The sequence below is a fragment of the Bufo gargarizans genome, chromosome 7 (genome assembly GCF_014858855.1).
Source record: "Bufo gargarizans isolate SCDJY-AF-19 chromosome 7, ASM1485885v1, whole genome shotgun sequence".
Taxonomy (NCBI): Eukaryota; Metazoa; Chordata; class Amphibia; order Anura; family Bufonidae; genus Bufo; species Bufo gargarizans.
In genome coordinates this window covers 185,713,469-185,739,780 of record NC_058086.1, presented here as the reverse complement: position 1 = coordinate 185,739,780, position 26,312 = coordinate 185,713,469, and the positions used below count along the sequence as shown (strand labels likewise).

Here is a 26,312-nt window from a genome sequence, read left to right as displayed (position 1 = left end):
CTTCCTGTGGCTTACCTTTTCTGGCTTCTCTGTTCGGCAGGTTCGGTCGCATGCCTGTTTTCCCCTGTGAGAGGTGCCTTGTGTGTGCAGGTTATAATCGGGCCCTTACTACAGCAGCTGGCAGGTGAAGGGACCCACCCTTAACCCTTCGCTGAGTTTGAAAGCTGGATGCCTGCAAGGACTGGGCGCTGCATTGGATGTGTAGCAGTGTGTGGGGCATGGGGTAATTGCTGTCCCCCAGCCCTATCGTCTTCCCCCAGGCCCTGTAAACAGTGGGTTCCTGGCAGGCGCTGACCTTCTTGGGCGCCAGCAGCCTTTCTCCGCCGGGCATCGTTTCGGCGTTGGCCTCCTGTTTGGCACTCCGCTCCCTCCCTGCATAAGTGTCCAGCCGGATGCTCTGCCTGTAGCATTACCCTCCTTCCATAGGTGGGGTAATTGCACTTGCGCTGGATACCGTACACCCTGTAGCATTACCCTCCTTCCATAAAAGGCGGAATAGTTGCACTTACACTCGATGCTGTACTGCTGGTAGCATTACCCTTCTTTTAGGTGGAATAATTGCATTTGCACTGAATGCTGTACAGCCTGTAGCGTTACCCTCCTTCCATAGGAGGAGTAATTCCACATGCACTGGATGCTGTACTGCCTGTGGCTTTGCCCCCTTTCTTTAGGCAGGGTACTTGCACTTCCACTGTATAGTACCATTACCCTCCTTTCATATAAAGGGTATTAGCACTTCTAGGGGGTACCGTACAATCCGTACCATTATTCTCTTTCCATAGACAGAGTAATAGCTCCACCATTGGATTCTGTGCAGCCTGTAGCATTACTCTCCATATTAAATGGCGGAGTGCTTGCTTGTTTCTTAGGCATAGTATTGGCACCTCCTGTGGGCCCCTGCACATCAGTATTTGTGTTCATCGTCCCCCTTCTAGGGGTGGAACCTTCTCACTAGTTGTAGTGGTGATTGTGCCTACATTTCCTTTTCACAGGTGCCACTGTGCTCATGTTCTGCCATCACCAGGTGCGATACTCCAGGCCTTATACATATGGGGTTCCTGAGGTGCTGGCTGACACTTATTCCCTTTAGTGCTGTCATCTGCCATACTATGACATACTGTTCGGCCCGCTCGGCCAGGGTTCATAGCCATTGGGTTCTCTTACGCCCACTTTTTTGCAGTGGGGTGCCTGCGTGGGTGGTGTTGATTATGGTTGAGTGTTCTTCTCTTCTGGCAGGTCGGTATGGTGTGTGGGGCCTTTGCCTTTCGGGCATCCCAACTTCTTCCCCTATGTGGGCAAGTTTCTCACAACTGCAGTTCTTTGGCCCTTGAAATCCAGACACTATTCTTTTCAGCAGAATTTGGTTTCCCTTGCTGCGGTTTGGACATTTCTGCAGGGGGTGGCGCACGCTACGCCCCCTTACCAACTTCCGCTGAATCCCTAGTACTTAAATCTGGGGCTCAGCGTTCCCCAGTTCTCTCCGTTTGAGCCTTTGCAGCAGGTGTCCCTTTGCTTCTTATCTTACAAGGTGGGCTTATTGTTGGCAGTCATTTCCATCCATAGGGTGTCAGAACTAGCGGCTCTTTCATGTCTGTCGCCCTTCCTCATCCTCCATCAGGACATGGTAGTCCTTTGTACGGTATAGTCCTTTTTTCCCGAAGGTTGTCAGCATTCCATTTCAATGTAGGGTTCATTTCTCCCTTTCTTTTTTTCCAGCCACGTCTCCACTTTGGGAACAGTCGCTCCACACTCTGGTTTTGGTTCGAGCCGTTCGCATCTGTTGGTCTTAGATGTCCTCTTTACGATGAACTGAGTCATTATTCGTCATTCCGGACGGACCGAGACGAGGGCTGGCTATGTCCAAAGTTTCCATGTTTTGGATGGATTCGTCACGGTGGATACGTACTGCATCAGTGGCCGGGCTCCACCCTTTTAGGTTACTGCTCATTTTACTCGAGCAATGTTTGGGCGGTACATCATGGGGCTTCGGCCCTTCAGGGGTGCAGGGCGGCTGCCTGGTCGTCTGGGAACACTTTTCCAAGTTTTACAGGGTGCACACTTTTGCATCTTCTGACACTTCTCTGGAGCGTAGAGTTTTGCAGAAAGCGGTCCTCGGATTGGCCAGATGGCTTATTAGTTTATGACCCACCCCGGGGACTGCTCTGGAATGTCCCAAGGTCAAGCCTTTGTCCCCCAATGATACGGATGAAAAAACTAGATTTCTGTACTTACTGTAAAATCTGTTTCTCTTCCGTTCATTGGGGGACACAGCTCCCACTCTGTATGTACATTACTGGTTCGCCTAGATGGGTCTTTCTGGTTCTTGACGATGACCTATCTTCTGTTTTCTTGCTTTTTATTTGCTGTTGGCTTCTTTTGGCTGCTCCTACTGCTTTTGTAAAAACTGATTAGCTCAGTGTCTGCAGGAGGGATATAGCTGAGAGGAGGAGCTAACACTTTCGTTTAGTGTCGCCTCCTAGTGGCAATAGCTTTGCCCAAGGTCAAGACTGTGTCCCTCAATGAACGGAAGAGAAACAGATTTTGTGGGAAGTACAAAAATCTAGTTTTTGTGGATCTGCAATGTGCCCTTAAAGGGTTTGTCTAAGTTATGTTTTATTGATGACCTGTCATCAGATCGGCAGGGGTCTTACACCCGGCACCCCCGTCGATCTGATTTTGATGATCTATCCTGAGGATAGGTCAACAATAAAAGTATACTTGGACAACCCCTTTAAAGGGAGTCTGTCATCACAGTATGCCATTATACACTGCTTACAGTGTGGTACCTGTCTCCTTTTGTTTTGATGTTCACCAAAGTTTTATTCATATGTAAACGAGAGCTCGCAAGTGCACAGGGGTGGCGTTTGGCCTGTAAGTGCCCAGGCCACTCATCCTTCTCACATAACCCCTTCCCAGCCTGTTGCTTGGCCTGCCCTGCAAGCCTCTTGCGTCATTTAGTATAGATCCCGCTGGCGCATGCGCACTGTGATGACTATTGTGGGCAGCAGCATCGCTCCATGCAGTGCGCATGCGCCGGCAGAATCTCATTCTGTACACTGGATCACAGATTCCTCAAAGAGGGCAAAAATGGGCGCTAAAATATAACCTTTACTAATGAGAATTAAAACCTAGTGCCATAGTCAAGAATTAATATAGAAAAAAAGGAACAGTCTTACCATTCCGACATGACCCAGATGGGGACAGGCCTAGCGTGGTAAAGTTGATACACCACGTCTAGGCGAGTAACTTGGTGTGGTCGTTGGTAGACTCGGAGTGTAGACATTGCAGGGAACTGGTATCCCTAAATATCCCTGAATGGGGGATGGGGACATTGCTGATAGAGCCCTGCCTGACCCCGTCCGGATACCTAACCCTGATATAGGGCGGTATCCCTAATATGCCCTAAAGGATGGTTCCCGACGTGTCACGTTTCAAGTAATCTATCATCAGGGGAAGTAATCCAAATAGGTGAAAGCAACCGTCCTGCAAAGAGGATGTCAGAAACGATGCTAAACAATAGAATGAGAACTCAAAGGTGGACAGAACAGGGACATACCTTAGATCAGTGGATCTATAGGATGAAGGGTCGGGACATCAATGGTCCCTCCAAGATGGTGCTCCCCACAAGTGACTGGGGGCGCACCCGTGGAGCAGCTTAGTTTGTCCCTACAGCTGCACGCTCAAAATGCATGGGAGGCACCATGTTTATGGGCGCATTGCGAGCCCTGGGATTCCACAACTCCGCCTCCCATTGTCATGTGATCTGTACACATGACTTGGATGACGCGATCCACAGTTAGGCACGCCTTGCCGGTGAGACGCAGCGCACCAATGAGTGAAGCGCAACGTCTGGTCAAACAAGATACTTAAAGGGTGGGCCAAGCAACAGGCTGGGGAGGGGTTATTTGAGGAGAAGGAAGAGCGGCCTGGGTACTTATCGCCCGAACGCAACCCCTGGGCACTTGCGAGCCCTCATTTACTTATGAATACAACTGAATTTTTTTTCCTTTGGTGAACATCAAAACAAAAGGAGACTGATACCATTTGACTCCTCTATAGTTATGCTACAGTGTATAATGGCATACTGTGGTGACAGACTCCATTTAAGCTGGCTTTCTCCGAGGCTGCCATAAACCCTGACGCTGGGTTCACACCTGAGCGTTCGCAATGGAGCGCTCTGTATGCGCGATTGTACCGGCGTTTGCAATCGCGCATACAGAGACAAGCGAACTCCCATTGTCGCGCGTTCCCGAAAGTCTATGTACGGGAACGTGCGACAAGACGCCCCAAAGAAGCTCATGTACTTCTTGGGGCGTCGGGCGTTTTACAGCGCGATCGTACACGCTGTAAAACGCTCAGGTGAGGACCATTCCCATAGGGAATCATTGGTTCTTGCCTGTTGAGCGTTTTACAGCGCGTAGGAACGCGCTGTAAAACGCTCAGGTGTGAACCCAGCCTGAATCTGAAGGTTAAGAGGTATTGCCTTCAGATTTATGCAGCCTTTGACAGCCAGGGATGGGCGGGGTTGCCCCACACTTTCAAAACCCAGCCTTAAAGAGGACCTGTCACCACAAATTGCAATGCAGACAGCAGGTTATAGAGCAGGAGGAGTTGAGCAAACTGCTATATAGTTTTGTGGGAAAAGATTGTTATTTATACATTTAAACCTCTATTTAAAACTTCAAGGGGTTGTCTCACTTCAGCAAATGAAGTTAATACAAGGCACTTTAACTAATGTATTGTAATTGTCCATATTGTCTCCTCTGCAGGCTTGATTCCTTTTCCCCATCACATTACACACTGCTCATTTCCAGGGGTTACAGTCACATCTGCAGCGCAGATACAAGGTGGTCGGGATGGGAGCTGTTGCACTTTCCTGCCTGCTTATGCGCACTCGAGGGTAATGGCCACCAGAGAGGCCGATGTTTATTTCCTATAGCAGTGATGGTGAACCTTTTTAGAGACCGAGTGCCCAAACTGCAACCTAAACCCACTTATTTATCACAAAGTGCCAACACGGCAATTTAACCTGAATACTACAGGCCAATATAGTATATCTTCCATGTACTTCATCATTTAGCTATAATAACTGCCTACATTCACTGCTCTCACTGTGCCGTTCATAGCGCGCCCTTCGCTGATGAATGACAGGAAAAGTCTAAGGCTTATTGGTACACCATAGACTTTTTCCAGGGTGCGGGTGCCCACAGAGATGTCTCTGAGTGCTGCATCTGGCACTCGTGTCATAGGTTCACCATCACTGTCCTATAGTGTGCAAGCACAGCCACCACTGCAGTCCCTTGGAAAAAGCAGTGTATAATTTGATTGAAAAATTAAACAAACCAGCTAATGAGGCAAAATGAACAATCACAATACATTAGTAAATGCCTTATATTATCTTTGTCTACATGATAAAAGCCATTTGCTGAAGTGAGACAACACCTTTAAGACTGCTCCGCCAACAGCTCACGGAATACCATCATTCGCTGATAACTGAGAGGAGGCGGTCTTAAGTTAGGAAAAGCAGAGATATAAATGTATACATTACAAGTTTTAATCTTGTCCCACAATACCATATATTAATCTGCTCAGCTCCTCCTGCTCTATAACATGCTGCCTGCATATTGCATTGAATTTTGTGGTGGCAGGTCCTCCTTAAAGGGGTATTCCGGTTGTTTAATGTTATCCCCTATCTACATGATGGTGTTTAACTATTATATTAGTGGGGGTCCTACCGCTGGTACCCCCACAGATCACAAGAACAGGGGACCCTATAGCCCCTGCAGTGCCCCTGAAATGAACAGAGCGACTGGTTGCACATTGCACATGTGTGTGGCCGATCCATCAGTTTCTACGGGAGTTCCTGAGATAGCCGACAGAGAATCGACATACAGATTATTGGACTGGAAGCATCATCAGCAGTACTAGGAAGTGTTAAAGGGGTTTTCCCATGATGCACACTTATCGCCTATCCACAAGATAGTTCATATTTACCCAATTTCTCTAAGTTTGTCCACTGAGACCCCCACATATCACAAGAATAAGGGGTCATGCATGCACGCTGCCACTCAATTCAAAGTCAATGGGAATGACTTGTATAACAGAGCATCTCTTTAGTGATCATTTAAGGGGTTGTCCGGCCTTGGAGCAGGCAGCGTGTATGGTCTGGGCCTGTGTGACTGAACATAGAACAGCAGACTCGCCTGCCCGTGGTTCCACCTCCATTCCAGTCTCCGGAGGGCCAATTACAGGTCACATAGGCTAGAACAGTACCTCATAGCACTGATGTAACATTCAAGCCAATGTGACCGCTGAGGCTTGTGATTGGCTGCAGCGGTCATGGGAGCCAGCCTCTTTTGTGACCGGAAGCGGCCAGAAGTGGAGCATCGGTGGTGGAGAGAGAGGAGTTCTATGTAACTAGAAAAAATAATCCTGAAATCTGTTTTCACTCCAGCCTAACGATAACATGACACTACCTGTTCTGTAGGGTTCACATCTCAGCAGTTTTCTCGTTATCACATACATTGCACTAAAAGCTAACATCTTAAAGTTTAGTCCACAAAAAGTATTACTATGCAAAGAATAGGCCATTTCAAGTTTATTGCAGTATACATGCATAAAAAATATATATTATGTACATTATCTTCTCCTGCTGTTAGTATTTCTGTTCCACCTTCATAGAGATTTATATTTCTCAAGAAGCTATATGTGAGCGACTATTTTCTATGCAGGGGAGGGAAGGCTTTAATGAGCTAATTGTAGTGCATCCTGGGAGATGCAGGCACTTGAGTGTCTCATGTGAGCTGCTGCCCATCCACAGAAAGAAAATAAAGTCCTCCAGCGAAGCAAGTAAAAAAAGTTAAATTAGTGGGATGACCCCTTTATTAGGCCATACACTTTTTAGCGAACCATTTTGGTGTACCTCAAAAATGCACCTAAAACCGCAAAAGTGAACACAAACTGCATTAAAAAACAAAGCTGAAGTGAGTCATGAAGTGCTCGTCTGTGAGCATCTTTATCTGGACTTAGCAAGAGAACAATAGAGCTGCCATACTGTCATCCCAATTCTACACCTACTGTTACAATAAACATTACATTACAGATAACCTCTCCCCCTCACAGTAGTAAATTTGCAGTGAATTATGTCTATATAGGAGATTTAATAATTTGTGTTGACTGCTACGGAAGGACATTATTTTGAATTTAGTTTTCAGTGATGGAGTTTAAAAAGCCCTTTCTGATGGAAATGTCCCTTTCAGTATTCACAGCAGAGAGAATTTGCTAGGTTTCTTAAATTTTAACAAACTCATCCCAGCTGTGCCTTGTGTGCACATATATCACATGATTGACTTCCATTATGTGAAATATGTCTCTGTATGCAGTATAACTTTGTTATTCTCCATAGTAGCACGTCAATGTGATATTTAATGCAGCATGCCAGAATTTAATTTTTTTTATTATACAAAATCTGGCAAGTAAAGCAGCGTATGCCTCTGTATGAAGTGAGATGTATACAGAGGCGACACTAGGGAGGCTCGTCCCCATCGTGACCTGCTATTGGCTGTGAATCCTGTGAGATTTTTAGCTTTTAGCTGTGTATGCACTATGCTTATAACATGCACTTTCTCAACATTGTACTGTTCATACAAGTCTATGCATTGGACCTGGACTGTTATTTAGTAGAGACTGCTGACGGGAGAACATTTTGAGGGAATTTTAATTTCACCTGTAGCCTTGCATATTTACTGATCACTCCCGTGTTTCAGATATTTGGAAATGCATCAAACTTTTTGGTTGTGTCTGTATTTTTATCATCACCATCAACCATTCTACCACCTTATTAGGTGATAATATGTTGTAGTAGATGGATTGCCGAACTCCTGTTTTTAACCTATTGGATTCTATAGAATAAGACCCTAGATAAGAATCCATGATTTCTAACTACTGGTTTCCCCCAGGAGAGGAAGGAAGAATACCAGAGGATCATATTGGAACTCTTAGAGATGAAAAACCACAAGGTGAGGAGGGTAATGCGTGTGATCAGAGTTAAAGTTATATGCTAAGCTTTGTTGTAATTGTAGTATGTAAGGAAGCCCGTTCTGTACTTGGCACTTCCGTTTTTCTTGATCTGAGCAGAACATCTACTCCTGAAAAATGTTAAATGACTTTTTCAGAGCTTCCTTTGGCAGCTATAGGGTGGTAAACATACTACAAGGATTGTGCTAACATAATCCTGTATGGGTGAAAAATAGTTGCCCCTTAGATCTTGAGGTTGTGGGTTGCAGAGCAGACCTTGGTGCATCTTTAGATTTTAAGATATTTAAGTGTCCAGGTTTAATTAAAACGGTATATTTTAGACCTATTAGATTGTGTAGTGTTCAGCGTCTCCTGCCAGATGTTTAAAATTGCGGTAATGACAGGAGAGTCATCGGTAGGGTTGCTAAAGCTTCTTTGCAGGAGACCACTTTATCGTCCCACCGTTAGCTAAGCACCAGACTACCCACTCTCCTGGACTGTCACTTTTAATAATCTGACGGTAGATATGCCAGCAATCCTTATTGGAGCAACAGCAACAACAAAAAAATACAACTTTATTGCTAAAGATCATTTCATCTTCACGTACACTGCACATTCATTTTATTTTTTTCTGTGCCTTTTACTTACTGCAGCTATAAAATGGTTACTTAATTTTTATTTTCTGTGGAAACGTCCGTGTCTGCTGCAGGGGAAATTTATTACATGCAGCCATTTAAATGAATACAATACTTGAATAACCAGAGAAGGACCAGTCTTTGTGAGCCATGCTCTCTAGTTCTATATGAGGTTCCTGAACAGAGCCTCAGCCCATAGAAGATGTGCATATGCCCTAGTAGGGAACATGGACTGAGGTTGCCTTTGTGGCACTCTCTTTAACCCCTTCACGCAATATCACGTACATGTACGTGGGGGAATGTGGTGCCTCACCGCATCCCCACGTGCATGTACGTGATCGGCTTTCACTGTCAGCGCAGGGACCGAAGCGCTGAAGATTCAGTGAAGCCGGCGTGCTGGGGTTGCTAGGCAACCAGAGAAGCCGGAAGGAGATGTATTGGCCCCCTGACCCGCCCACGATCGCTGTGATTGGTCCAATACTGCAGAGGGACCAATCGCAGCGCATCGGGGCAGGTAAGGGGGGTTAGGGAGGGACTGTGTGCCTCTCCTTCTCTGATCGTCCCAATTCCTGTCAGGGAAGCGATCAGAGAAGGAGAGAGTGACAATCTACTGTACCTGACATATGTATACTAGTCATGGAGCACTGCTACTTAGCGCTCCATGACTAGTATACTCCTCATCGCATTTAACTGTCACCTGCAGACATGGTGACAGCGCTGAGTGCCGGCTGTTACACACAGCCAGGCACTCAGGCTCAATGCCGAGGGGGGTCCTGTGATCGCCCGTATCGGCGATCGGGTAGTTAGGCACCCCCCCCCCCCCCCCTATGGGCGATCGCTTTATGTAGTTTCTGATCCCTGCGGTCCCTGACCGCAGGGATCAGAAACCTAAAAATTGCCCCAAACCGATTTTTTTTTAACCCCCCTGCACCCCTGAATTCATTTATGCGGCAGGGTGCAGGGGGGCGGTATGTGGGCGGTGCGGGGCGGTGTGGCAGTTGCGGGAGGCGGGCGGTGCGGCAGGCGGGATCGCGATCCCCCGCCCGCCTCCCATTATAATCATCGTTGGCGTCTAGTGGGTATACCAGGGTGCCAGCACATTGCTGGCGCCCTGGTATAAACGGCTGACATCGGTGATGCGATGTCAGCCGTTTAACCCTTTCCATACCGCGGTCCGTACGGACCGCGGTATGGAAAAGGTTAACAGCTCAGGGAGCTCCCTCTCTCTCCCATCGGAGGGCTGCTGTACCTTTGCAGCCCCCCGATGGAGAGGGAGAGAGCCCCCAGACAGCCCCCCCCAGAGCCCCGTCCTTACCCTTCCCCGTCTGCGCAGTTCTGAACATAACTGAGCAGACGGAGAAGGTTCCCATGGCAACAGGACGCCTCTCAGGCGTCCTGCTGTCCATGGTGCTGAACAGATCTATGCTGAAAGCATAGATCTGTTCAGTGTAAGTATAATATAGCACAGTGCAATATATATTGTACTGTACTGTATTATGCAGACACCAGACCCACTGGATCTTCAAGAACCAAGTGGGTCTGGGTCAAAAAAAAAAGTGAAAAAAGTAAAAATAAAGTTAAAATCAAAAAACACATTTATCACTGATTAAACATGAGAAAAATAAAATTCCCTACACATGTTTGGTATCGCCGCGTCCGTAACGACCTGATCTATAAAACGGTCATGTTACTTTTCCCGAACGGTGAACGCCATAAAAATAAAAAATAAAAAACTATGATGAAATTGAAATTTTGCCCACCTTACTTCCCCAAAAAAGATAACTAAAGTGATCAAAAAAGTCGCATGTACTCCAAAATTGTAACAATCAAACCGTCATCTCATCCCGCAAAAAATGAGACCCTACTTAAGATAATCGCCCAAAAACTGAAAAAACTATGGCTCTTAGACTATGGAAACACTAAAACATCATTTTTTTTGTTTCAAAAATGAAATCATTGTGTAAAACTTATATAAATAAAAAAAGTATACATATTAGGTATTGCCGCGTCCGTATCGACCGGCTCTATAAAAATATCACATGACCTAACCCCTCAGGTGACGACCGTAAAAAAATAAAAATAAAAACGGAGTAGAAAAAGCAATTTTTTGTCATCTTACGTCACAAAAAGTGTAATAGCAAGCGATCAAAAAGTCATATGCACCCCAACATAGTGCCAATCAAACCGTCATCTCATCCAGCAAAAAATGAGACCCTACTTAAGATAATCGCCCCAAAACTGTAAAAACTATGGCTCTTAGACTATGGAGAAACTAAAAAAAATTGGTTTTAAAAATGAAATCATTGTGTAAAACCTACATAAATAAAAAAAAATGTATACATTTTAGGTATTGCCGTGTCCGTGACAACCTGCTCTATAAAATTACCACATGATCTAACCTGTCAGATGAATGTTGTAAATAACAATAAAAAAAACGATGCCAAAACAGCTATTTCTTGTTACCTTGCCGCACAAAAAGTGTAATATAGAGCAACCAAAAATCATATGTACCCTAAACTAGTACCAACAAAACTGCCACCTTATCCCATAGTTTCAAAAATGGGGTCACTTTTTTGGAGTTTCTACTCTAGGGGTGCATCAGGGGGGCTTCAAATGGGACATAGTGTCAAAAAAACTGTCCAGCAAAATCTGGCTTCCAAAAACCATACGGCGCACCTTTCACTCTACGCCCCGCTGTGTGGCCGTACAGTAGTTTACGGCCACATATGGGGCGTTTCTGTAAACAGCAGAGTCAGGGCAATAAAGATACAGTCTTTTTTGGCTGTTAACCCTTGCTTTGTTAGTGGAAAAAATGGGTTAAAATGGAAAATTAGGCAAAAAAATGAAATTCTCAAATTTCATCCCCATTTGCCAATAACTCTTGTGCAACACCTGAAGGGTTAACGAAGTTTGTAAAATCATTTTTGAATACCTTGAGGGGTGTAGTTTCTTAGATGGGGTCACTTTTAGGGAGTTTCTACTCTAGGGGTGCATCAGGGGGCTTCAAATGGGACATGGTGTCAAAAAAACTGTCCAGCAAAATCTGCTTTCCAAAAACCAAACGGCGCACCTTTCACTCTACGCCCCGCTGTGTGGCCGTACAGTAGTTTACGGCCACATATGGGGTGTTTCTGTAAACGGCAGAGTCAGGGCAATAAAGATACAGTCTTGTTTGGATGTTAACCCTTGCTTTGTTAGTGGAAAAAATGGGTTAAAATGGAAAATTAGGCAAAAAAATGAAATTCTCAAATTTCATCCCCATTTGCCAATAACTCTTGTGCAACACCTAAAGGGTTAACAAAGTTTGTAAAATCAGTTTTGAATACCTTGAGGGGTGTAGTTTATAGAATAGGGTCATTTTTGGGTGGTTTCTATTATGTAAGCCTCGCAAAGTGACTTCAGACCTGTAGTGGTCCCTAAAAATTGGATTTCTGAAAAATTTCAAGATTTGCTTCTAAACTTCTAAGCCTTGTAACATCCCCAAAAAATAAAATATCATTCCCAAAATAATTCAAACATGAAGTACACATATGGGGAATGTAAAGTCATCACAATTTTTGGGGGTATTACTATGTATTACAGAAGTAAAGAAACTGAAACTTTGAAATTTGTAAATTTTTCCATATTTGGGGTAAATTTGGTATTTTTTTATGCAAAAAAAATTAATTTTGGGACTTAATTTTTCCAGTGTCATGAAGTACAATATGTGACGAAAAAACAATCTCAGAACGGCCTCGATAAGTCAAAGCGTTTTAAAGTTATCAGCACTTAAAGTGACACTGGTCAGATTTGCAAAAAATGACCTGGTCCTTAAGGTGAAATAAGGCTGTGTCTTGAAGGGGTTAAAGAACAGCTAGTTGCGGTATCGGCAACCTTCGGCACTCCAACTGCTGTGAACCTACAACTCCCAACATGCACACTTACTTGGCTGTTCTTGTCACTCTCATGGAAGTGAGTAGGATTCTGGGAGTTCAAAACAGCTGGAGTGCTGGAGGTTACTGATCCCCGAACTAGTTGATGCTCAAGGTTGGGCTGAAAGATTGTGCCCTCTTTGAAATGCAGGACTGGAAGGAGCCATCGCGTAATCTTTCTGCAATTATGATTAGCCAAGACTGCTTAGGTCACCCCCACCCCCATTATATGAAAATGAACCTATTGTTGCAGCTCTCCCTCTAAATGAGTCCAAAATTCTGTAATGATTAATCATGTATCTAGATATTTAAATGTATACATCAAGTTTCAATTTTCTGATTGCCCTTAAACTTTCTCTAGTTAACTTAATAATAATTTCCTATCTACTGAGATCTTTCCTAAAAGTGGAGTAGTTAAAGTGGTATTCTCGTAATTGTAAGTTATCCCCTACCTACTGAATAGAGGATGACCGCTAGACTGGTGGGAGTCTAACCGCTGGGAGTCCTATGGCACTAACATTACCAGGTACAAAGCTCAATGCTATAGACAGTAAATGGAGTGGTTGTGTGCCTGTATGACCACCAATCCATTTAACTCCTTCTGGCTGGACAAGTGCCACCTACTTTGGCAATTTGCTTTCAATCGAATGCCTTGTTAATAGTTTACTGTTCGGGAAATGTACAACTGCCCCAGCAGCATCCCTCATTTATATAAGCCAATTGCCATGACCGCTTCTAACGAGAAGGGATTGTCTGAATTCAAACAGAACGATAATGTGCACATGGAAAAGGGAACTTTTCTGTGGAACAGGGAACAGGCGTGTTTGTTCCAGTAAACGCGCTCCTTGTGATGGCTGCATTTCAAGGATAGAACCACTGCTCTTCTGACCCTAACCTCACAGCATCATAATGATTTATGATGCTGTGAGTTCCTGCCTGACTGTGGTTCTTCTGTACTGACATAAATCATGATGCTGTGAGTTCAGGTCAGAGGAGGCGTGTTGGGTGCAGAAAATGCCCCATCACATGGAGCCTGTTTCCCATCCGAAACACATTCGTTAGAATGAGACCTAAAGGGGAATCCCAATTTTGAACTTTGCATTAGACAAGGCTCTGTACTTTATTTTGTTTGGATATCTCATCATTGCAGGTCTAATTGTCTTCTGTGAGTAACTGATATAGGACCATGTATTCATAAAAAAATATGCCTTTTCTCCTTTTTCAGGATTAAATATTGCTGAAGACCAGTCTGTGTACTCTTCGGCAAAAGAAGATGTCCTTCCAAATGATCCAAGAGTTAACCATACAAGACAAGGCAAGAGATCTGGATATTCACCACTTGAAGAGTACAGGAAAGGCAGGAGACATTCCTCTAGAAGTGATAGAGGGTCTTGCAGAGATAGCGGGAAGAAAGGACATTTTAAAAGCAAACACTGTCAGGATGGATTAATTGAGAAAACTGTGGTGGAGGTTTACAGCAAGTTTTCAGAACAGCTTCAGGATATTCTAAGAGAAAAAGACATTTCATTTGCGGCTGTTACGACACCTTCGCTGTCATCAGAAGACAGAGTGGTCAAGCTTTCGGACTGGCTGTCTACCCAAGCCTCTGTAATACCTGTGCAGCAATATGTTGATGAGCTTCGTGTAAAGCTGGACATTGTTGTAAATTCACGTACAAGACCTGCTGATGTTAACAATCCTGCTGATGGAACGATGGGGGCCTTAGAGCATGGACAGCAACAGTGTAGTACTGACAATTACACACATGTTAAAACAGAGATTTCACAGACGTTAAGTTCTGAATTGGATCATAATGGTTGCATAGAGCAGGCTCCTTCCAGCAGTGCACAGGATGCTCCACCACATAGAAGTCCTGTTCCTCATATAGATGAATTGCCCCATGCCTCACCGGATAGCATCCTTAACAATCCAGAGAAAACACCCAGCTTGCCAGATATTTCAACGTCACATACGGCTATTAAAGATTTAATAAACCAAATGAATCCTGAAGTATTCAACAATTTGGTGAAGATTTTCTCCCAAGTGAATAAAAACATAGTAAAATTCTATATTCACGCAAAACAGGAGGAAAGCACAATATGCAGTGAAATCAAGGTAAAGTAATATTGACGTTGATCTGTTTTTCCTCAACACATTTTTAAGATATTCATATTCTCAGTTATACTTGTTAATACTGTTAAAGCGGTGCTTCAGGACATTGATGGGATCAGTCGTCAGTATCAGATCAGTGGGGGTTCAAAACCCAGCACCCCCACCAATCAACCGCTAGCAGTAGGTCACACGAGGCGCTGGAGCTAACACAGCCATAACCAGGCAGTGCCATACACTGTTTAGTCGCCTTCACTAGAATGGAGGTTGTGCTGCAGTAACCTGGCACAAAGCTGTCTGCTTCTGGCTTCTTAAACTTTGTTAGTACCAATGGCCAGATACATTTGGGTCATATCCATTGAGTGGGCCATGAGAGATAACCATCCAGGAAGCTAGCCTTGTCAATCAAGGAGGAGAGGGAGAGACAGAGAAAGCAGGAGGAGCAAAGGTGCACAGAGTGGCCTAGGCCTACTCTTGGTGCATTTAACTGGATCAATAAGTGAAAGGTATCATTCAGCTGAGCTAGCCCTAAAAGCCACTGTACCTGATTTACCAGTGAATGTTCTGGTTACAGATGACTCCTAAATAGCTGAAACACATTTTTTGAATGAAACAAATTTAGGTGGACAAATATATACATAAAGACAATCGGGGTTCATGTTGTTCTTCGTGATCTTTTCCATGACTATAGTAAAATGGCCTTATAAACATAAGGACAGTAAGTGTTCAACCAATGGTGCAGCTAGCCATTGATTGAAATTAGTCTGGTTCAATACCATAGATTTTTCTAATGATTATCCAAAACTAATGTAAAATGTTTGGGACCATTTAAAAATAATTGCTAGATCTTTAGCTAGACTACTTCATGTATTTTCATACCATCAGCGATGGCTGCCATTATTGTGTCCTACGTCTTATTGTCACAGTACCTTAAAGGGGTTATCCCATGATTAATGTAAAAATGAAAATCCGGTATCTTATAGTACATGACCATCTGTAACAAACTTAGAACCAGCTCTATTCCTCACATGGATCCAGAGATCTCCCCATTCATTGCTCAAATTGCTCTGTGAGATTTATTTCAAGCTGCTAGCTTAGGGGGTGTCCTTTCTACTGCAGCTGGTGGCAGTTGAAGGATGGAAATGAGCGTGTGCGTCCACCTCAGTGAGCAGGACAGAAAAATTACAAAACGAGCAAACGGCAGGTGGCGGGATGCAGATAGATTTAATTAAATAACTATAATTAAATGTACAATATTTATTGTGGGACAAGCCCCCTTGAGGCTGCTCACTGTCGCGCCCTGCTATTGGCTGCTCCCCCCATCGCTGGATGTTTTGATCTGAGCGACGGGGAGATGCAGCAGCGGCCTTGCAGGGATCCAGAGCGATGTAGGTGCCGGGAGCAGGCAAGTATAATCCATACAAGGGGACTGGGCATTGGGGGGGGGGGGGGGGATATTTTAGATATCGGATAACTCCCTTAAGCCAGTTATCTCCATCTGTGGCTCTTTAAATGTTACAAAACTGCAACTCCCAGCAGTTTCTAATTTCGCATCAGCTAGAGAGCCATAAGTTGGAGATCTCCAGTGGCTGGTTTCTAAGATCTCACTGAGGGTCACATGACCTGTGATGTCAGCTTCTCTCCCTGCTCTGATAAAGGTTGTTTACAAGCCTGTAAACCAGACAGTGCTGGCCACGCCCCCCCCCCCCCCCCCCCCCTTTACTGCCATCTGCTCTCCCGCCTAAGATTCTTAACCCCTTCAGCTGCACATACTGGCTTGCTGCAGCAGTGACAATTTTGGGCACAGGATCTGACAGACTAGAGAGAGCATTGCACAAGGTAGGGGGAAGATCCTGTGTGTATTAGCAGTGTCATTATACAAGTGGGACTTGTAGTTCTACACTTACAACATGCTGCTGAGTCTCCCAGCAGGCAGACATGTCACTCAGGGCAGCTCTTGTATCTACTCCCTTAGCACTGCAGGGGGAGGGGCAGAGATTGTTTTTATTGCATGTAAACAAAGGGCCAGAAAAAGAACCAGGGAAATGAGGAAATAGATATAATTTTTTTGCATAAAACAATTTTTTTCTTTTTCTTTTTTCTTTCTAGGATTACTTGACACAACTTGGCAATGTGCAGTGTTACCCAGAACAGTATGTGCTCAGTAGTGCAATCTCTGATAAACTACTAATTATTATTCAGAATGAAGATATTCCCCATAGTATTCATAAAGTGAGTATCTTCAGAATTGACAGTCCTTTGTCAGCTTCTTTTCTTCTGTGGTTTTCCAGCCCTTATCTCGATCTTTTTATGTAAATCGTTACAAAAGAAAAGCATTAATTCTTAGTTTTCTTTTGGTCTTTACTTTTAATAGATCCCATCCTTGACCGAATTGAAGAGGCGGTCGTGCGTCAGTTTTGCTGGTGTGGACAGTTTAGAGGATTTGAAAAACCATACATATAATGAACTTTTTGTGTCTGGAGGATTAATTGTACCTGATGACACCCTGCTCAATCCAGATTCTGTCACTTCTGGTAAGATTCCCTTGAAATAGTCTCCTTTTGACAGTTTGGTTTTTAGAATCATTGTAAATTTAGATATATTTTAACCATGCATGAATTCCAAATTTTGGACACTTTTTTGAAATTTCTTGTTTTTGCATATAAAATGTGATATTTCACTGAATTCAAATGTTTATATATCTGAATTTATTACATAAAAACAGAACTCAAATATCTTCAGTCCAGAGTAAGTTATGCTGCCAATACTGCAATCTAAAGGGTAGCCTTTATTTTTTTTTAAACCCCATATCAGTGGTTCATTGATGGGGATTGGCGAACTTGTGTTTTACAAGTTCTGGTTTTATTACAATTCCGTTATGGATTCAGTTACCACGGGCTATAACTAAATTCTATGATGGAATGTCTTTGAGGCATTCCGTTTTGCATTCTGTCATAATAGAAGTCTATGGGCCGCATAATGAATCCGTCTGGTTTCCATTATGCAGGAGTGCTCCCGCCTGTTGGAGGACTAAAATGTCATGTGAACAGCTCATCTCCCATAATACCTAAACAAAAATCTAATTGTATCTTCACATTAAGGGCTCATTCAGATGGCTGTATGCTGTCTGCAAAAATGCGGATCCGTTTTTTCTCGCCCATATTTATTGGGGGGGACACAGGAACTGTGGGTATAGCCATGTCCTCTAGGAGGCGTTGACACTAGTAAAAGCTGTTAGCTCCTCCCCTGGCAGCTATACCCCTCCAGCCTGGAGAGAGAGCTTCAGTTTTTTTCTAGTGTCAATAGAAGGCAAGACCAGGGAAGCTCCTGAAGATTTTTTATTTTAGTTTATTTTCTTTTCCTCCTCTTTTAGGTGGGAAACGGTGGTCGCCTCGCCTCCCTTTTCTCCCGGGGGAGCACGCCAGCGTTGGTTCCCCACGCTACCTCCTCCCCCACAAGAAGACAAGGTGGACCAGGGCAGCCTCGCTCCCTGCATCCTGCCAGCCAAGGGGTCACCCGTCCAAGTCCTTCTTCCAGCTTCCTGCCACTGCGGTGCCAGTAGCTGAAGGGGTGACCCTGCTGGAGAAGAGGAAGGGTGAAGATGGCGGCTGGACAGATAAGTAGATGCCTGCTCCAGGCCATCGATTTCGCCCGCCGCTCAACTTCTTTTGCAAGGGATTACTCTTAGCAGCAGCATGAATTCTACTCTGGGCCACATACTGGGCCCCAGAAAATGCTGTTTATCGCAGCAGCATGTGCCTCCCTGAGAACTTTGGTGGTGGTTTAGCGCTGGGGCACAGACATGGGCCGCATCTGATCGCATGTGGGCGGAGCCAAGCGCAAAGGAGCGCTTACAAGCCGATTCACAGCTAGGGCTGGCAGCTATCCTGCTTTTATAATGTTCGGGCAGTCGCTTGCTATATGGCGCTGCTCTGGCGAACAGGGGGGCACAACGGGCGCGATTTCAGCAATGCGGGGGTTAATGGACGCGCGCGCATCACAGCGGCTCTCTGGAGGGATGCAGGACCTGAGGGGGCGAGGCCTATTCTTCCCGCCTCAGCGCTCGGCCAGTTCTCTCCGGACTTTCTCTGTCGGCATCTCCTGGTCCTGGTAAGAGCTGTTAATCCTCTCCTCAGGTCACTGTATCCCTTCGGCCTCAGATATCTCTGGTTTTAACCATGTCTGATCCCCCTTGGGGTTCTTCCGCGGCCAATAGTTGTCCACTATGCCTGCTCTATATGTCAGGTTAAATTCCCTTGCAGGCAACAGGATTCTGTCTGCACTGCTTGTCAGATGCTCAGGCAGTGAAACCCCCCCCCCCCCCCCCCAACGTCGGCCCATACCGCTGCTTCCCCTCTGGCATCTGAGTTACCCTACTGGGCCAAAACGCTCCCTCAGGCAGTGGAAAACCTTGCTCAAATCACCCAATCCACCCTATCTATAGTTGAGAATCCGCGGACGGAGCAGGCTGCGCCTCCCTTAGATGCGCCCTCCAGAGCTTCTGACTTCGGCGACCCCCCCCCCCCCCCCCCAGGTCACTTCGCCCCGGTGATTCCGTTAACGCAAGGCATTGACAAAAGCGTCCCAGAGTAGACCATGTTTCTTCCTCTGACGCATCTCTCTCTCCACCACGTTTACGTTCTCACTCGGGTTTTTCTTCTCTTGGAGACGTGCTGTCCGACGGTGACGTTGATTATTCGGATTTGGATTTAGGTGCAGAGCAGCCTTCTAAGTTGGCCTCCACTGTGGATAGCCTCATTGCTGCTATCCGCGACACCTTCCGGGTGCAGGACGATATCCCCCCCCCCCCCACTGACCAGCAGGGGTGTAAAACAGGCCTCAAAGGTATTTCCTCGCCATAATGATTTTTCGGCAGTGGTTTCCCAGGCTTGGGATCACCCAGACATGTGTTTTTTCCGCCCCCAAAAAACTGAACCTGTAGCACGGCTAGCCAAAAATACAGTTTTTCGATAGCAGATGGATCCTACCTTCAGTCCGCTGAAGATCGTCGGATGGAATCCTTGACGAAGTCCCTCTTTGCAGCCACAGGGTCACCCCTTAGACCCATGTTCGCCTCCGCGTGGGTGGCAAAAGCAATCTCTGAGTGCGGCAGCCAGCTGGACCAGGAATTGGTTTCCAAGGTCCCTGCTCAGGACCTCCGATCCTTGGCGCAGCTGATAATTCAGGCAAGGAAGTTCCTCTGCGAGGCGTCCCTAGACGCTGGCGCCCTCATCGCGCGCTCTTCGGCACTTGCAGTCACTTTACGCTGCTAGCTTTGGCTGAAGGTGTGGGCAGCAGACGCGACTTCCAAGCGTTCTTTAGTCGGTCTCCCCTTTGCTGGCACCTGTCTCTTTGATTCTCTGGACAGAATTATTTCTGAGGCCACGGGTGGCAAGAGAACCCATCTCCCACAGCCTAGGGCCAAGTGGGCCTCTCACGTTAGGTCAGGTTCCTCATGTAGCAGACTTTTTCGTGGATTCGCTAGTTCCTGCCCCTCAGCGAGTTCCTCTGCTGGGGGCAGCGGCTTCACTTCCTAGGATCGATGCAAAAAGCCGTCCTTTCAGGGACAGCCCTCCTGGCGTCCCAGACCTCAGGCCGCTCGACCCCCTGCGGCTAAGCAGACCTCAACCTGAAGGTGTGCCCCCGTTCAGCAGGGTGGGGGGGGGGGGGGTCGCCTCCTCCTCCTCCTCCTCCTCCTCCTCCTCCTCCCACTCCCACTCCCACTCCTCCTCCACAGGTGTTTTCAATCCAGTCTTCCATGGGACCCCGAGCGGGCAGCCACCTTCTCCCAGGCCATTCAGTCCCCAGCAGAAAGGTTCAAGGGGTTCTATTCAAACCTTTTTGTGGTCCCCAAAAAGGAGGGCTCGGTGCGTCCAATCCTGGACCTCAAGCTGCTGAACAAGTTTCTCCGCCTCCAGCGGTTTCGGATGGAAAACCTTCATTCTGTAATTGCTTCTCTGGAGCAGGGGGAATTCATTTTGGCCATAGATATCCAGGATGCATACCTCCATGTTCCCATCGCGTGGAGTCACCAGCGCTTCCTGAGGTTTGTGATAGGAGACGGTCATTACTAGTTTGTCGCCCTCCCGTTCGGGCTGGAAACTGCGCCTCGAGTCTTCACAAAGTTTCTGGCCCCTCTTCTCGCCCTTCTCCGTTCCAGAGGCATCTTCCTTATGCCTTATCTGGACGACATCCTCATCAAGGCCTCCTCCTTTGCTCAGGTAGATCACAGATCACGCTGGAAGCCCTGGCTCACTTCGGGTGGTTGGTCAACCTGCAGAAGTTATCTGACACCCTCCAGACAATTAGTCTTCCTGGGTATGCTTCTGGGACACAGACGCAGCACTGATTCGCCTTCCTCCGGACAAGCGACTGGCTTTGCACCGTTCTGTGAGGATCCTTCTCGATGGCAGACTTCCGTCCATTCGACTCTGCAGGAGGACGTTAAGGAAGAAGGTGGTCGCCTGTTTCGAGGTGATTCCCTTTGCCCAGTTCCACTCTCGCACGTTCCAGAGAGCGATCCTGTCCTCCTGGGACAGGTCTTCCGAGAGCCTGGACCATCTCATCAGTCTCTCCCCTCAGGTGCAGTCTTCCCTTTGTTGGTGGCTGTCTGTTCCGGTTCTGAGAAGGTCCTTACTTCCGATCTCCTGGACGGTTGTTAACACCAACACCAGTGTACTGGGTTGGGGAGGGGTGTTCCCTCCCAGGACAGTCCAAGGCATATGGTCTTGGTCGGAGTTCAAGCTCCCAATAAATGTCCTGGAACTCGGGGCGATTCTTCTGTCCCTCCGGCACTGGACTCACCTCTTGAAGGGTCGTCCAGTCGGACAACGTCACGGCTGTGGCGTACATCAACCACCAGGGGGGAACACGCAGCCTCGCGGTCATGCAGGAATCTGACGAGATCTTACGATGGGCGGAGGCCCATGTACCGGCACTTTCGGCGATCTACATCCCGGGTGTAGCGAACGAGACTGCGGACTTCCTCAGCAGGACCACGATAGATTCGGTCGAGTGGTCCCTCCACCTGGTAGTATTCGAGGCGATCTGTCTCCGTACAGACTTTGTCATTCCGGAGGGTCCTCGCAAGGGATTGGCGGCCTCCAAGGTGGCAATCGCTCGTTGGATTCAGGCTGCAATTGCAGAGGCTTACTGCGCCTGGGACAGGGTTCCGACCTTAGGTGTCACGACTCGCTCCACCAGAGCGGTGGGCGCATCTTGGGCTCGGAGGAATGGTGCTTCAGCTGCACAGTTGTGTAAAGCGGCTACTTGGTCCTCCTTACATACATTCACAAAGTTTTACCAGGCGCATACTTATGCATCAGCGGACGCTGCCTTGGGCCGCATGGTGGACTGCTGACCCTGTGGACTGCTTTTGGACGTCCCACGGTTCCTGTGTCCCCCAATGAATATGGGCGAGAAAAGGAGCTTTTTGTATAACTTAACAGTAAAATATCTTTCTCACTCTTTATTGGGGTAGACAGCACCCACCCAGTATGGTTGTTCGACCACAGCTGTAGCTGTTTCTGGTTAGAACCCCGTTGGGTTTTTGGCATGGTTGGTGTTCAATGTTTTTTTCTTTGGTTGGCTTGCTTCTCCTACTGCTTGTACACAAACTGAAGCTCTCTCCAGGCTGGAGAGGGTATAGCTGCCAGGGGTGTAGCTAACAGCTTTTACTAGTCAACGCCTCCTAGAGGACATAGCTATACCCACGGTTCTTGTGTCCCTCAATGAAGAGCGAGAAAGATTTTACTGGTAAGTTATGCAAAAATCTCCCTTTTGTGGACAGTTCAGCATGTCCGCAAAAAAGGATTGCATTCAGATTTTTTGCTTATCCATAGACTTCAATAGGGCCATGTCCTGATTTTTACTGACAGGCATAGGACATGTTTCATTTATTTTTTTATTTTTTTTCTGAGCCGTGCAATGGAAGAAATGAATGGGACGACATCTATTCTGCAAAAAACGGATCCGCATTTTTGCGGACAGCATAAGACCATCTGAATGAGCCCTTAATGTGAAGATACAATTAGATTTTTGTTTAGGTATTATGGGAGATAAGGAGCTGCTCACATGACATTTTAGTCCTCCACCAGGCGAGAGCACTCTTGCTGAATGTCTGAATGAGCCCTAAATTTGTTAAAGGGAACCTGTCATCAACTTTATACCCATACTAACAGCAGAATATAGTAGATAGGTGAGCTGATTCCAGAGGTCTGTAATTTAGAAGTTAAGTGGTTGCTGAGAACCAACACCACAATCATTGCAGACTGGGCCTGGAAAAGAGTCACGGCCGCCTGAGAAGAGTCCTGGTTATTCATGAATTCTTGCTCTCCCGCCGACCTGATGACTGACAGTCTTCTACCTAGTTTTATCTCTCTCTAGGAGAGAACTGCCAATCATCAGCAGATGGGCGAGAATGCAGGAGATTAGGTATAACCATGACTCTTCTCAAGTAGATTTGACTCTTTTTTCAAGGCCTGTGCTGCAATGATTATGATGCTGGTTCTCAGCACCCACTTACTTTTAGCTCATGAGTGACACACCGCTGAGATCAGAATTTCTGTCACTAATTTATGCTGCCCTCAGTGAGGTCAGCATAAAGTTGATAGGTTCCCTTTAAATAAGCTGCACACTACACATAAATAGCACAACATTGTGGGAAATAGTACTTCATGGCTAGGACTGCACAACAACTTTATATTCGCTCACGAGTCATATACTTTTGTCCCAAGTTTCTGGCTAACCTACCAAATGTGTACTATACGTTAAAAAGATGGAAGGAATGATTACAGCATCTGACTTTGTTACAGTAGAGGCATAAATGTCTGCCTAGGACAAAATGGTAGATTTTTAATCCACACTGTTTGAAAAGTTGCTTAGTTTTTTAATCCAATTTGGAGCAATAAAACATTGCTGAATAGTTGGCTATACTAACTTTAATACTCCATATTATTTGTAGGTGACCTAAAAAAATTCCTTCTGTTCCTTGAGCAAATAAACAATCCTGAAGAAAAGTGGCAATTAAAAATCCATTGCAAATTTCAGAAGAAACTGAAGGAGCTTGGAAGGTGAGTGATTTTGTTCAAACAAGTTAACTGAGAAATGCTGCAGATGTAATCCCAATATAAGTTTGTTATACTGAGAACAAGAGCAACCCTTTTAAGTGACGACCTGTCCCCAGGATAGGCTATCACTTATGATTGATGGATTGATTGGTGTACTGACAGCCCGCTCCCCTCTCTGATCAGTTGTTCGGGTGTTGCTCTAGTGCCAGAACTACATGGCATCGTCGGCTGACTACAAACATTAATCTTGAAAACTTTAGAAATTGTACTTGAAGTGTAAAGGTGCTGCCAAACATTCAGTTTTTTTTATATTTTTTTATGGTGATCTTTAAGTCAGGAGTGGATTGATAGAAGTGGAGAAATAGTTTTTGCCCTTAGGGTCCATTCACACGTCCGTAGTGTATTGTGGATCCGCAATACACCCGGCCAGCAACCCCCTAGAACTGCCTATTCTTGTCTGCATTTGCAGACAAGAATAGGACATGCTCTTTTTTTCTTACGGAGCTGCAGACGGCAAGATCGGGGGCCGCGCTCCGGAAATGCGAATACGAAGAGATCTTGGTGTGGTCTCCGCATTCATTCCGTCCCCATAGAGAATAAATGGGTCTGTGGAACGAATGTGGACCCGTTTTACGGATGTCTGAATGGAGCCTTAAAGGGGTTGTCCCAGGTTCAGGACTGAACCCAGATATCTCCTCTTCTGAATTCACTTAGTATGTATGAGAGGAGCATTGCAACATTTCCTTGCTCAAATGCTCCCCTTTGGCTGCATCGAGCACCGCAAGCCCGTTTGTTGTGAGCCGGTGACCAGGCTTCACAACACTATGCTTTCGCCTAGCAGTGAGCCCAGTGACATCCCCAGCACTAATGGGTGGTGTATTGCTCTGCTGTAGGCTCTCTTGGAGGCTGGTACTAAGCAAAGTAGCATAGTAATACTAACTAAATACAAAATAGGCGATGCCTCGGGACAACTTCTTTAATGCATCCTCTCATGTTTTGATCCACAGCTGATTTTGACTTCAAAAACTGCATCAAAATGCCTGAAAGTGTGGCAGCACCTTGCACACGCTGTTGATTTTGTTGTAGAATTTTCTACGACTAAAAATCAGTTCTGTTCATTTGAACGGGGCAGCAAGCACATCGATTTCTGCAAGCCTCATGAAAAGTGAATGAAACACATTTTTAGTCACAGAAAATTCTGCAACAAAATTAGCAGCGTGTGAAGGCGCCCTAAGGCTTAGTTCACGTCTTGTTTTAGCACTAAACTTGGTATCTGTGCTGGGAGAGCTCTCACCGGTATACTGGTGTACTTGCACTAATCGCCTTTTTTTTACACATTCAGTGTTTGTAAGCAGAATCAGTGGATTCTAAAAAAAAAACTAAATCTTTGCATTATACTTTTTATATATAATTATATATTATACTTTGCATTACTCTCTTATTTTATTTTCTGACTAAGGCCACTCTAACACAGTATGTATTTGGTCAGTATTTGTAAGCCAAAACAAGGATTGTAACCTACAGAAAAAAAGTATAATGGAAAGATTTGCGCCCCTTCTGTGTGTTTGGACCACTGATGCAAAACACTAACCATGTGAAGATGGTCTTTTGGATGGAAATAACTGTTTATAAAAGGAGATTTTCATAATCGTGCAAATGATTGAAAGGGTTTGCCAGCATTTAAAGCGGTTGTCCGGGTTCAGAGCTAAACCCGGACATACACTTATTTTCACCCAGGCAGCCCCCCTGAGGCTAGCATCAGAGCATCTCATGCTCCGATGCGCTCCCTTGCCCCGTGCTAAATCGTGCAGGGCAAGGGCTCTTTTGTTTTCAATAACACACTGCCGGGCGGAAACTTTTGCCCGGCAGTGTGTTCGGTGACGTCACCGGGGTTCCTGGCAGCCCCATAGAGAGCCCCGGTACATCACCGGAACTCCAAAAAATGCCTTTGCCCTGCGCGATTTAGCGCAGGGCAAAGGAAATCATCGGAGCATGAACTGCTCCGATGCTTCTGTCAGGGGGGCTGCCAGGGTGAAAATGGGGGTATGCCCGGGTTTAGTTCTGATCCCAGACAACCCCTTTAAGTGACTACCTGTCCCCAGGTTAGGCTATAACTTGCTAATTGATGGTGTACTGATAGCCCGCTCCCCTCTCTGATCAGTTGTTCGGGTGTCGCTCTAGTGCCAGAACTACATAGCATCGTCGGCTGACGACAAACATGAATCTTGAAAACATTGAGGAATTTAAACTTAAAAATTTTAAAAAGGGGAGATTTCTCTAAAGTGGCATATCCTACACCAGTCTTAAGATGGGTTGTAATAGGATATGCTAAATTTATTAAATATGTATGCCTCATAAAATTTTATGTATTTTGGCTACTTATCTGAAAATGTATATCTGCTATGAGCAAGCGACAATTTAAGCTATAGTTTGCTCAAATTATAGTAATTTTGCCTGTCTGTAGGAGGCCCTTTCTGCTAATCTCTGCCCAATTTTCTCATCACTTTTTGAAAAGTGATAAGAGGCAAGCTAAAAAAAAAAGCATTTACCATAATGTGACTTTTTAATGCCAA

At 45.7% G+C, this 26,312-nt stretch overlaps 1 protein-coding gene across 5 annotated transcripts in view; it reads left to right on the top strand.

Moving 5' to 3' along the window:
- Positions 1-26,312, top strand: part of TASOR (transcription activation suppressor) — a 92,624-nt gene that overhangs the window by 61,023 nt on the left and 5,289 nt on the right. For 4 of the 5 annotated variants that reach the window (XM_044302293.1, XM_044302292.1, XM_044302296.1 and 1 more), the window contains 5 exons: positions 7,959-8,018; positions 13,788-14,677; positions 16,781-16,903; positions 17,046-17,205; positions 23,634-23,742. In XM_044302293.1, the coding sequence (XP_044158228.1) occupies positions 7,959-8,018; positions 13,788-14,677; positions 16,781-16,903; positions 17,046-17,205; positions 23,634-23,742 (1,342 nt within the window). The remainder of the gene's footprint in view (positions 1-7,958; positions 8,019-13,787; positions 14,678-16,780; positions 16,904-17,045; positions 17,206-23,633; positions 23,743-26,312) is intronic. The other variant, XM_044302294.1, reaches the window with a different exon arrangement.